Source organism: Pan paniscus, chromosome 14 (genome assembly GCF_029289425.2).
Source record: "Pan paniscus chromosome 14, NHGRI_mPanPan1-v2.0_pri, whole genome shotgun sequence".
NCBI classification, from domain to species: Eukaryota; Metazoa; Chordata; class Mammalia; order Primates; family Hominidae; genus Pan; species Pan paniscus.
In genome coordinates, this window is record NC_073263.2 from 50,573,718 (window position 1) to 50,586,002 (window position 12,285).

General features: G+C 35.4%; 1 protein-coding gene across 3 annotated transcripts in view; it reads left to right on the forward strand.

Annotated features, from left to right (window-relative positions):
* The window catches only part of FNDC3A (fibronectin type III domain containing 3A), a 228,056-nt gene that overhangs the window by 154,572 nt on the left and 61,199 nt on the right, over positions 1-12,285 (forward strand). For all 3 annotated transcript variants that reach the window (XM_003811430.6, XM_003811431.6, XM_003811432.6), the window contains 3 exons: positions 893-1,130; positions 6,037-6,306; positions 8,455-8,513. In XM_003811430.6, coding sequence (XP_003811478.1) covers positions 893-1,130; positions 6,037-6,306; positions 8,455-8,513 — 567 coding nt within the window. The remainder of the gene's footprint in view (positions 1-892; positions 1,131-6,036; positions 6,307-8,454; positions 8,514-12,285) is intronic.

Here is a 12,285-nt window from a genome sequence, read left to right on the forward strand (position 1 = left end):
TTGTAATTTCTAAGCCTCAAAGCCACAGATATTTTTCCTAGCTAGGAGTTAATATAGTAATATTCAGTATTTGTGTCCCTTGAAATGTTCAGCTGTTAAAATTGTCCTGGTCATGGTCATAAGAATTTTACATCCAAATTCTAACATGTCATTGATTATCTGATTGAGTCTGGATCCAGTTGTTTTGTTTTCTATTTGGTCTTTCCACAACTTGTTTTCCCCTACTCCTAGTCATAATATAGAAACGGAAATTGATTCCTGAACCTCTTGTGTCTAAACCAAAATTACTCCATCAGGAAATGCACATAACACATAGGATAAATATCTAGTATCATAACTTATTAGGTTACTCTTTAGCTTGTCTAATCAGTGTTTTAAGATTTATATTGAATTGTATAACAAAAACTAATTCATTTTGTTTAGTGCTAATTTACATGTACCAATATATTTAATAAGTTGTTTTCATGTTGATTCTCCAAATTTTTAAAATTTCTAATGGTGTAAAAATTCTTACTCTAACATTTTTATTTTATTTTATTTTTGAGACAGAGTCTTGCTCTGTTGCCCAGGCTAGAGTGCAATGGCACTATCTCGGCTCACTGCAACCTCCACCTCCCAGGTTCAAGCAATTCTGCCTCAGCCTCCCAAGTAGCTGGGATTACAGGCATGGGCCACCATGCCCAGGTAATTTTTGTATTTTTAGTAGAGACAGGGTTTCGCCATGTTGTCCAGGCTGTTCTCGAACTCCTGACCCTAGGTGATCCACCTGCCTCAGCCTCCCAAAGTGCTGGGATTAGAGGCATGAGCTACCGTGCCTACCCTACTCTTAACATTTTTAAAAGAATTGTTTATATTCTATGGAAGAAATTTTAATCTGATGTTCATTTTGTAGGTTATTGAAGACAATGGTGTTCGAAGAGTTGTCGTGGTCCCTCAGGCACCAGAGTTTCACCCTGGTAGTCACACAGTTCTCCACCGTTCTCCACATCCTCCTCTACCTGGTTTCATTCCTGTCCCAACTATGATGCCGCCTCCACCACGTCATATGTACTCACCCGTGACTGGAGCTGGAGACATGACAACACAGTATATGCCACAGTATCAGTCTTCACAAGTCTATGGAGATGTAGGTAAGACATCTAAAAGTATTCCACTGTTATTGAGTTGGATATTCTTCGCTTGGATATAATAGATGCCATTATCATATCACATTAAAAAAACAGCAAATGGTAATGATGTAACAGGCATTTTTCTTTTACTCAAGTACTATATTAGGTGCTTCATCCTCATGATCACCCTTCAAGGCAGGTAAGTAAACAGAAAAATCAAAGAAGGGAAGTAACTTATATCATGCAGCACTACTTAGTGGTGCCACATTCAAACAAGAGGTCTTTTCCTCTGGCCTGCAATCTAGGCACTGAGAAAATTTTCAGCCAGGAATAACCATGTCATTGTTAAATCCTATTGGCTGTGATGCCACTACACAAAGTTGCTAAGCTCTGTGAGGGATTGAAAAAACAGGATAAGCCATAACCTCTGCCCTCAGGGAGTTAATAAATTTGGGGAAAGTTAATAAATAAAGTTAATAAATATATAGGCTACCAAACATAAACACAAAATAATACCTTATTATGTCCCATAGCTTTAAACACTGCCTTAAACAGTGCCAGACTTATTCCTGACTGCCTTCTCGATAACTTCACATGGATGTCTCTTGCATTTCAGAATATTTCTAAACAGAAATGTCAAATGTGGACCCCCACGACTTGCTTTTTTTCCGTCCCTTCATCTCAGTAGGTGGTCCACTAGTCACTTAGTTTGCTCAAATGAAAGCCAGATGGTCAAATTTGATTTCTCCTTTTCCAACCCTTACATCAATTAGTATCAGTTTTATTTTCAGAATTTTCTGAATTTTTTTTTACTACTTCCCCACTGCCACTCAAATCCATCCACCATCAGCTCTTGCCAGGACAACTGCAACAATGGCCTTCCAGTTGGTTTTGTTTCCATTCTTGCCCTCAATAATCAATTCTCAGCCACAGTAATTATTTTCAAATATTAATCAGACTGTTCTGTTTAAACTATTTCAGTGATTTCCCATTGCAATTAGAATAAAATCCTAAACCCTTACCCTAGACTAGGGTTTCTCAAACATGCCACTATTGATGTTTTAGGACGGATAAGTCTTCATTGTAGAGGACAAAACTCTGCACTGTAGGATGTTTAAAGGCATCCCTGGCCTCTACTCACTAACTGCCATTGTGTAGCACAGTTGTAGCACACAACTCCAACACAACATTTTAAATATTCTGACATCTAAAAATATCTCCAGACATTTCCAAATGATCCCTAGGAACCAAAATTAGTTCTGGTTGCAAACTGCTCTTGCAATGTTCTGCCCTGTGGCCCCTGACTTCCTTGTCCCATTGCTTCCCCTTAGTCCCCTTATTTCTTCAGTTTTTCAAAACCTCCAAGTTCTTTCTTGCCTCGGTCCCTGTGTACATGGTGTTCTCTCTGCCTTTTCTGTAAATTTCCTTTAACCTTTGAATTTCAGTTTTCAGAGAGACCTTCCTGATCTTACCTTGTTAGTCTCTAGCACTGAACTTTGTTTGTATCTTTCACAGAACTTAACACAATTTCTTTTTTGTCATTGTGTATTTGTATGGCTGTCTCCCTTATTTGACTATCAACTCCCTAAGAACTGAATCTATTTTAATCACTATTGATTCCCTGCACTTAGCATTGCCTGTCACTTATACTCAGTACATTTGCAGAAGAAATAACTTCAAATACAAAATTGAAATTACACAACACAGCCTGTAAATAGTGGATATATTGTACATATCATATGTATTTGTCAAACTTATTTCTATTGCCCAAGTAATGCAAATTGGTTCAGTAGCTCTGGGTAGTGCTTGAGATTCTGCATTTCTAACAAGCCCCTAGGAGATGTTCATGCTGTGCTCCAAGGAACCTACTTTTGAGTACCAAAAGTTTATACTGCAGATTAGTCTCATCCTATTTTTGTTTACTGCTAATTATGACTTAGTTTTAAAAATATTAATTTTTTCTTATAATCTGAGAAAACTATAAGAAAAAGCTAGTATTACAATTATTACTATTTTGCATTGTTAAAACCCCTTGTTATTCTGTAGGGATATGCATTAGAATGCATGGATGTGATCTACATTGATATGAAGGAAAGTGAAGGGCACAAATCCACAAATTAGCTACCCAGTGGTAAAAGGGAGGAGTCATGTTGTACTTGAGGTTATAAGCCAGAGATTCTACCACTAAATGCTAATTATTGACAGTACTGGTTTTCTAAATAATGGCTATACCTCCATGATGCCCTTTCCATGCACAATCCATATGGATTTTCAAAGTGGAATCTGATCCAGCATTTCACTGTTAGCAGTACCATTAGTGAGCCTGAACCTTGCTAGGCACTATGCTCACACATGTATTATCTCACTTAATTTTCAATAAAATTCTGCAAAATTCAAATGAGGAAACCGAGGCTCAGAAATGTTAAGTAATTTCTGCAAGGCCACACTGCTAGTTAATTGCTCAGAATTTTAACCCTCTCAGATCTATTCAATGATTAAGTTCCTTCACTTTCTACTATAATATATTCTTTTTTCTCTTCCATGGTAGCTTTATTATTTTGAATAATAGATAAAGCATTTTAAAGTATGTACTAATTGATCTAATTGATTGCAGTTGCTATTTTTCTTAACTTTTTGTCGAGATATAATTTAGGTAACAGTTCATCATTTTACACTTCAGTGGTTTTTAATATATTTACTTTATTGTGCAACATATGCAACTCAATGTTTTCTATATTCAGTATGTACTGTATTAACTACCACTGTCTAATTCCAGAACATTTCTATCATCCCAAAAAAGAAACTGTGCATATTAACAGTCAGTCCCAACTCTCTGTTCCTTCACATCCCATGATCTACTTTCTGTCTGTATGGGTTTGCCTATTCTAGACTTCATATAAATATACATATAAGTATTTCATATAAAAATTTCATTAAAATGTTCATACAGTATGTAGACTTTTGTGTCTAGTTTTTTTTCACTTAATGTCATGTTTTCAAAGTTCATGTTCTCACATATAATAGTACTTCGTTCCTTTTTATGGCTGCAATAATATTGCATTCTGTTGATTACATTTTATCACTCATTAGCTGATGGACCTTTGGGTTGTTTTCACTTTTTGTCTATGAACGATACTGCTGTGACCATTTGTGTACAAGTTTTTGTGTTGACATATTTTCATTTCTTCCGGGTATGTGCCTCAGAGTGGAATTGCTGGGTTATATGTTAATTCTATATTACTTTTCCACAGTGACTACACCATTTTATATTCCTACCAGCAATGTATGAGGGTTCCAATTTCTTTGCCAAAACTTGATATCGTCTGTCTTTTGATTGTAGGCATCCTGAATAAATTTCTCTCTCATTATGGTTTTGATTTGCTTTTCCCTAATGCTACTAATGTTGATCATCTTTTCATGTGCTTATTGGCCATTCGTATATTTTCTTTTCCTTTTTTTTTTTTTTTTTTTTGAGATGGAGTTTCACTCTTATTGCCCAAGCTGGAGTGCAATGGCATGATCTCGGCTCACTGCAACCTCTGCCTCCCAGGTTCAAATGATTCTCCTGCCTCAGCCTCGCGAGTAGCTGGGATTACAGGTGCGCGCCACCATGCCCGGCTAATTTTTTGTATTTTTAGTACAGATGGGATTTCACCATCTTGGCCAGGCCGGTCTTGAACTCCTGACCTTGTGATCCACCTGCCTCACCCTCCCAAAGTGCTGGGATTACAGGCGTGAGCCACTGCGCCCAGCCCCATTCATATATTTTCTTTGGAGAAATGTCTATTTGAATTCTTCACCCATTTTTTAAATGGGTGGGATATTTGTCTTTTTATTGTTGAAAGGTAAGAGTATATATATTCTGGATACAAGTTCCTTATCAGATGTATGATTTCCTCCCTTGTTGTTTTTTCACTTTCCTTGTGGTATCCTTTAGTGCAGAAAAGTTTTTAATTCTGATGAAATCTAATTTTTTCTTTGATTGCTTGTGTTTTTGGTGTCTCGTCTAAGAAACTATTGCCAAATCCAAGGTCATGGAGACGTGTTTTCTTCTAAGAGTTCTATAGTTTAATCTCTTACATTTGGGTCATTGATTCATTTGAATTAATTTTTGTATATGGTGTGAGGTAGAGGTCCACGTTCATTCTAATGTTATTGTACATATGCTTATAATACTCATTTCAAAAATACTGTACTAATTTTCTTAAGGCACTGCTAAATTAAAACTTTTTACTGAGGCTTTTAAAAAATATTTTTCTCATCACATTTTAGATTTAAAAAACTGGGGACAATTGAATTAATATTTATTGAGCATAATGACTTAATTATGTTCCTATGTGACTTTTATTAGAATGAGTGGATTCTTCTAAATCACAACCTTGAGTTTATAGTATCTGAAGATACATTATATGTAGATTGTTATTGTTAAACAGTCTAAATCATTTCTTTTGGCTAACTTTTTTTTAGTGATGATTGCTTTTTTGAGTTATAAGGGAATTTAGGCAGGCAGTGGTTTTCTTTTTACCTATTTTATGTGTTTAAGGTTCAAAAAGATGTGAAAAGTAATAGTTACTAAAGAGTAAAAGAAAAAGAACTGTGGACTGCTCAGCTCAAGTCTCATTCCTCACCTACAATAATCATAAGTTACCACCAAGCTGTTTCTATGGAGATTAATAATTAGTTGAGAACAGAAGGAAATAAATCTCTCTGTAAATTTACTTGAGAGAGAGATATATATAATTAGAATAAATCACAAAGCTTGGTTCTGATAGTTTATGGAGACACAAAGGTTGCTTTGTTATGCAAAATTCTTTTAAATATTTTATAAAAGTTTTATATGATAGATTTATTTTCTGTTCTTTTTTCATGGCATAAACTTATTTGGAGAAAGTGATCTTCTTAACATTTTGTTTTTGTTGCCTCCTAGATGCTCACTCTACACATGGAAGGTCCAACTTTAGAGATGAACGATCTAGTAAAACATATGAACGTTTGCAGAAAAAATTGAAGGATCGCCAAGGAACACAGAAAGATAAAATGAGCAGTCCACCATCATCACCCCAGAAATGCCCTTCTCCCATTAATGAACATAATGGACTTATAAAAGGACAAATTGCTGGTGGTATAAACACAGGATCAGCAAAAATCAAGTCTGGGAAGGGGAAAGGTGGTACACAAGTTGATACAGAAATTGAAGGTAACTGTTTGAAGTACTGAACTGTTCTCATTGATGCTATTCTCGTGATTTAACCTACTAAAAGTATATTCTAACCTTTCAGTCATTTTGTCATGGTCCAAATAGACTGTTACAGGCTGCTGCTTTCGACAGTTTGGAAAGCCTCAATTAGTAATTTCATCTATATCATAAATTTTACTGACTGAAATTTCTATTTGATAGGAAAACTCAGAGAACATTAATCCAGATTCCTTTCTTCTGATTCTGGGCGTTTGATAAGGCTATGCTGCTGGTTTTTAATCAAAACTTTTTTTTTTTGAGACAGGGTCTTGCTTTGTCACCCAGGCTGGAGTGGCACGATCATAGATAACTGCAGCTGGAAACTACAGGCATACACCACCACACCCAGCTAATTTTTTAATTTTTAGTAGAGACAGGGTCTCGCTGTTTTGCCCATGCTGGTCTCAAACTCCTGGGCTCAAGCAGTCCTCCCATCTTGGCCTCTCAAAGTGCTGCAATTATAGGCCTGTGCCACCGTCCCCAACCTATCAAAACTTTTTATTTCTCCCACCTTCTTTTTGAGTAAAACCTTGATAGCAAATAGTTATATCATTTACTAATCTCTCTATATACTCTGTAATTAGGATAGAGTATTTTTCATTTCTTTCTTCAAAAGTTCTTTTCTCCTAAACTCTCCTTGTTACTCTTGGATCCTTCCCCTAACCTCTGACTTCTACTCTATGAACTTTGTTTTATTGGTTTTTGTTTGTTTGTTTGTTTTTGAGACCAAGTCTCGCTCTGTCACCCAGGCTGGAATGCAGTGGCGCAATATCAGCTCACTGCAACCTCTGCCTCCTGTGTTGAAGCGATTCTCATGCCTCAGCCTCCTGAGTAGCTGGGACTAAAGGCGCATGCCACCACGCCCAACTACTTTTTGTATTTTTAATAGAGACAGGGTTTCACCATCTTGGCCAGGCTGGTCTCCAACTCCTAGGCTCAAGCAATCCACCCACCTTGACCTTCCAGTGTGCTAAGATTACAGGCATGAGCCTACTATATGGACTTTGAGCACTATTATTTGTATATACTTGAATCAATCTCTATAAGGTAAAATATAGCTGGGTTAACAGCCTGTCTTTCATATGCCTACAGTTGTGGAGTTAGTACCCAGTACTTTTGATTGTAATGTTAAGCTTCTAACTACTGCTTACTTTGATTAATGTAGTTTCTATATGTATGTTCTTTTAGGTTTCCTTAATACTGACTATTATCTGTTTGACGTAGATATGCGTATGTAGAAATACATAGATATGCATGGTAGACCATGTCAGGTTCTAAAGGTTTCATCAGAAATGACTATGAACCATACCAACATGTCATTTCACAATCACCAATAACCACAGCTCTATCAGTCCTTGAATATGCTTATCTAAATTGATATTTATTATCAAATAGTGTAGGTAATTAATATATGACTAGGAACTAAAATGCTTCCAACTTTGAGGGAAATATCAAAATGTAAGCCATGTGAACTCTTCCTACCTTCCTTTTCCTTAAAATTTCCATTCCTCACTAACAAATTTCAAATCATGTCTTAACTGTTCATGACTTATATATTAACAACATTTACATAAATGTTCTCCCATTTATTTGAGACCTCCTGATCATCGTTTTCAGCACTGATGTTTCAGAAGAAATTAAGTTAAAGTTTTTTGCCTATCAGTGGTGGCTATAAGTTACAGTCAAGCCAATTATATTTCTAATTTGGGAAACCATAACTAAGGCATGTCATCAAAAAATAGTTAACTTTATTAAGAGGTATGAGATTGACAAATGAGAACCTTCCAGAGAGAATATTCTTACAACCATGAATAAAAATATACTTGATATAAGAAAAATTTGGTTCAGATAGATATAGCTATGTCTAAATATATATAGATATATCTGTATATAGTGGTGTTATAATTAGTAGTCACAGTTAAGATAGAAATAAAAACTAAAGTAGATAAATGCTGAAGGGCCACAAACTGCTGAGTATGAACAAAGGAATAAAAACTAGAAAATAAAAGTCTCAAATACCAACCTAGTTTCAGAATACATATTTAGGAAGAAGAAGGGATTGTATCTAAGTTCTTTTTTTTAAATATTCAAATGTTTTATTTTTTTAAGAAAAAGATGAAGAAACTAAAGCATTTGAAGCACTTCTTTCCAACATTGTCAAACCAGTGGTAAGTATCTTATGTATTTTATTGATGTTTATATTTAATATATTAGCATAAGATGTTCATCCATCAAAATGTAGTTTTTTTCTTTTAACTTTTTATGAAAATAGGATCATACTGTATTCTGTGACAAGCTTTTTCACTCACTATGGTATGCCTTAGCTATCTTTCTATGTCATTACCTGATTCTTTGAAGAGCTACATAGTTTTGTCATTCATTCATCAAATATTTATTGATCCCTTACTATATGCCAATAAATAAAAAACAAATGCACAAACAGAATTCTGTGTGATAGTAAAGATTGCTATTATAGAAATAGGAATGATATGATGAGATTAATAGGAGAGGTTGTTAGGTTAAATAGAGCAATCAGGGAAGCTTTCTCTGACAAGTGAGAAAAAGTGCAAAAGTGGAAGGAATGGGAGAGGGAGAACAGGTGTAAGTAAGCATGGGGAGTTGGACAGAGGGAAAGAACCATTATCACTGGAGTATAGTGAAGGGGAGAAAGATGTGGTGGAAGAAGTAGGCCATAGGACTTTTTCAGCCAGAATAAGGCAATTTAAGATTGATAAGAATATTTTTTGGTTCATAAAACAAACTACTCTTTCCCAACTCTCAGAAACATCCATGGTAAAATGTTTTATACTAAGTTGCCCCAAAAATACTTTGTTTTTCTAAGAAAACAGATTAGAAAAGTTATTATTCTTAGTACCATCTCCATAAAGGCTTTTTAAGCTTATCTTGCCATGTTTTAGGATGTTTGAGTAAGCCAGTTCCTCATCTAATAGACTAATATGGTCCTACTTTTTCTGACAACTCCCAAATAATAGATTTGGTTGCTCTAGCTTTCTTTATTCTAATCTGTTTTCTCTTGAGAATAGAGCATATATGTGTAAATAAATGTAAATTTACACAATTATTTCATAGTAATGGTTAACACAAATTGATTAGCATCAGTCTCTGTTCAGAGTGCTTGGAATGCACATGTGCATTATTTAATATCTGTGACAACCATGTATGTACTATTTTCCCTGTTTTACAAATGAGGAAACTGAAGCAACAGTGAGTTTCAATTAGTAGTAGTAGAGCTATGACTGAAATTTAGGCAGTATCCTTCCAAGACCCCAAGTGTGTATCACTAGGTTTACTAGAAAAAGAATTTAGTAGCCTTAATAAGATTGATGTTTGAGTGATTTAATAGCTAATGCTAGTAGCATTTACTTGTTGTAGTATATATTAAAAGTATAATTTTCAGGCCAGGTGCAGTGGCTCACACTTTCCCAGTCCTTTGGAAAACCAAGACAAGAAGATCACTCGAGGCCAGGAGTTTGAGACCAGCCTGAGTAATATATTGAGACCTCGTCTCTACAAAAAACAAATACAGATACTACAGACAAGGGGGCACACACCTGTAGTCCCAGATACTTGGGATGCTGAGGTGGGAGGATCCCTTGAGCCTAGGAGTTCAATGCTGCAGTGAACTAAGATTGTGCCTTTTCACTCCAGCCTGGGTGACAGAGCAAGAACCTGTCTCATAAATAAATAAATATATATATAATTTACAGACAGAAAAAGTAAATCTTAAAGCCAATTCAAAGACTTTCTTACTCAACATTAGGAAGAACATGTAGTTTAATAAGATAGCCCTGTATCATAAAGTAATGCTGATGGTTTTATTTGCTTTGTTTTAGTTTATAGTTTGAATGCTGATTCCTCTTTGATTAAATTAATTGTGAGCTACAAAGTGCAGGTCAGGGTTTTTGCTTGCTTGTTTTTGTGTGTGTGGTTGTTTTTGCATGCTCTAGTTCATTTAGAGCACTAAATTAAATGTGTTCATTCACTTTTTCATTCCATAAATATTTGACCGCTTACAAAGTGACAGATGTTGTGCTAAAGCTGGAGATAGAATGGAAAGCAAAGGATAGACACAGGCTCTGCCACAAGGCTTAGTTCAGTAAACTAAGCATCACACAATGAATGTTAAATTGTAACCGTGAAGTGCCAGGACAAAAAGATAGAGAGCAGTCAGAGTGTGTAATAGGAGGACTAAACCTTGACAAGGAATCAGGGAAGTTTTCCTAAGGAAGGATTATTGTACTGATATTTGAAGGAAAAGTAGTGGTTGGGCATTGAGGACAGGGGTGGACAGTGTGGGAACAGTATTGCAAACTGAGCAGCATTTGAAAAGCACTGGACATGGCACATTTGAGGAACAACAAAAAAAAAGGAAAGCAGAGAAAAGCTCACTCATGTGACCAGAGTGCAGTGTGTAGGGGAGAATGTGGTACATGCACAAGTCTCATAGTCTCAACTGTGTACTTAGGAGTTGAGTGACCCATGACAAGTCACTTGACCTTTGTGAATGTTTCTTCTTTCAGAAAATGGAGAATAATGGTATTGTATACCCTCACATGCATGAAATAATTAACTATATTGAAAGTGTTGTCTTTTCATTTGTTCTTCTTTGAAATTGTTCTCAGTCTCATTTCTATGAAAATCTACTGACATTTATTTCAGTGGATTTCATTTCCTTTTATTTCAGTAATGCTTAAAATTAAATGTGTCATGCCTTTTACTCATTACCTTTTTGCTTTCAGAATCATTACCCCTTCCCTTTACCTTTTTGTGGTTACTAGAAGTACTATCTAACTCCAAGTTTCCTTAGGCTCAGCCTTTGAGTTATCTTCAGAATTATTCTCTCACCTCCTGATGCCCTTATCTAGACAAGGATCAAACATTTATGTTTATTCTACTTTAGTATTTCTGGAAATCCAGAAATTAGATACTCTCATTTCTTTCTTCTACAGTCTTTGTCAAAATTCATGTAATATATATGGCTTTGAACTCTTTTAACAGTTTAGCTTCCTAGATATATACTTAATTTAACCCAATGGACAGTTTTTCTCAAGGGTAGTTTTGATGACTACCTTACAAGGATCACAATCTGCCTCAAAAAATATATTGTACATAATCTAGCCACTTTCTAAAGGAGCTATTTTCATTTTTTCCTGTTACCATCTTTATCAGTTCTTAGACAGATTTTTATACAATCATATCTATTTTCAGCTACCACCTAGAAGTGGATTCAGAGTGGGATCATTGAGTAGTAGGAAAATAACTGAATTATTCAGGTCCTAGTCAATGGTTCTGTGACCTCAGACAAGTTACTTAATCTTTCTGAATATGCTCCTTTCACAAAATGAAGATAGTTAAGCCTATTTTGCCTACTTTAGGTGGTAGTTGTAAGAATCAAGTGATATGGATATAAAAGCAAATTTTACTTCTAACATTAGCATACAAATAGAGTTCAAATTACTTCCAAATCTATATTTTCGATCCTAATTACTAATCTGTTCATGTAGAACTGTATCTCCTGAGGCACGCTAAAGAATACCCAAGTTTGAATGTTTCACTAGCAACTTTAGAAAACCAAATTCTTAATCTGCTTGTCTATACTATTTTATCACGTTCTTCATTCCTCTAAAATGAAGAAGGAATTGGGTTAAATCTCTTTCGTTTCTGTTTCCTTTCATCGTTTCCATCGGTAAACACTTACCCATCCAGGTTTTCCTGGGTTACAGTATCATCTTACATTTCTTCTTTACCTTTCATTCTCCCCATGCTAGATTAGTACTCCAAGCTTTATTATTTCACTATAAGTTTATAGGATCCACTCTCCCCACTGTCCCCTACCACTCCACATACACACACAATTACTACCTCAGTCTTCACACAGGAATTTTGTGGTATCTATGTGGGAGTCCATCTCTTTTTCTT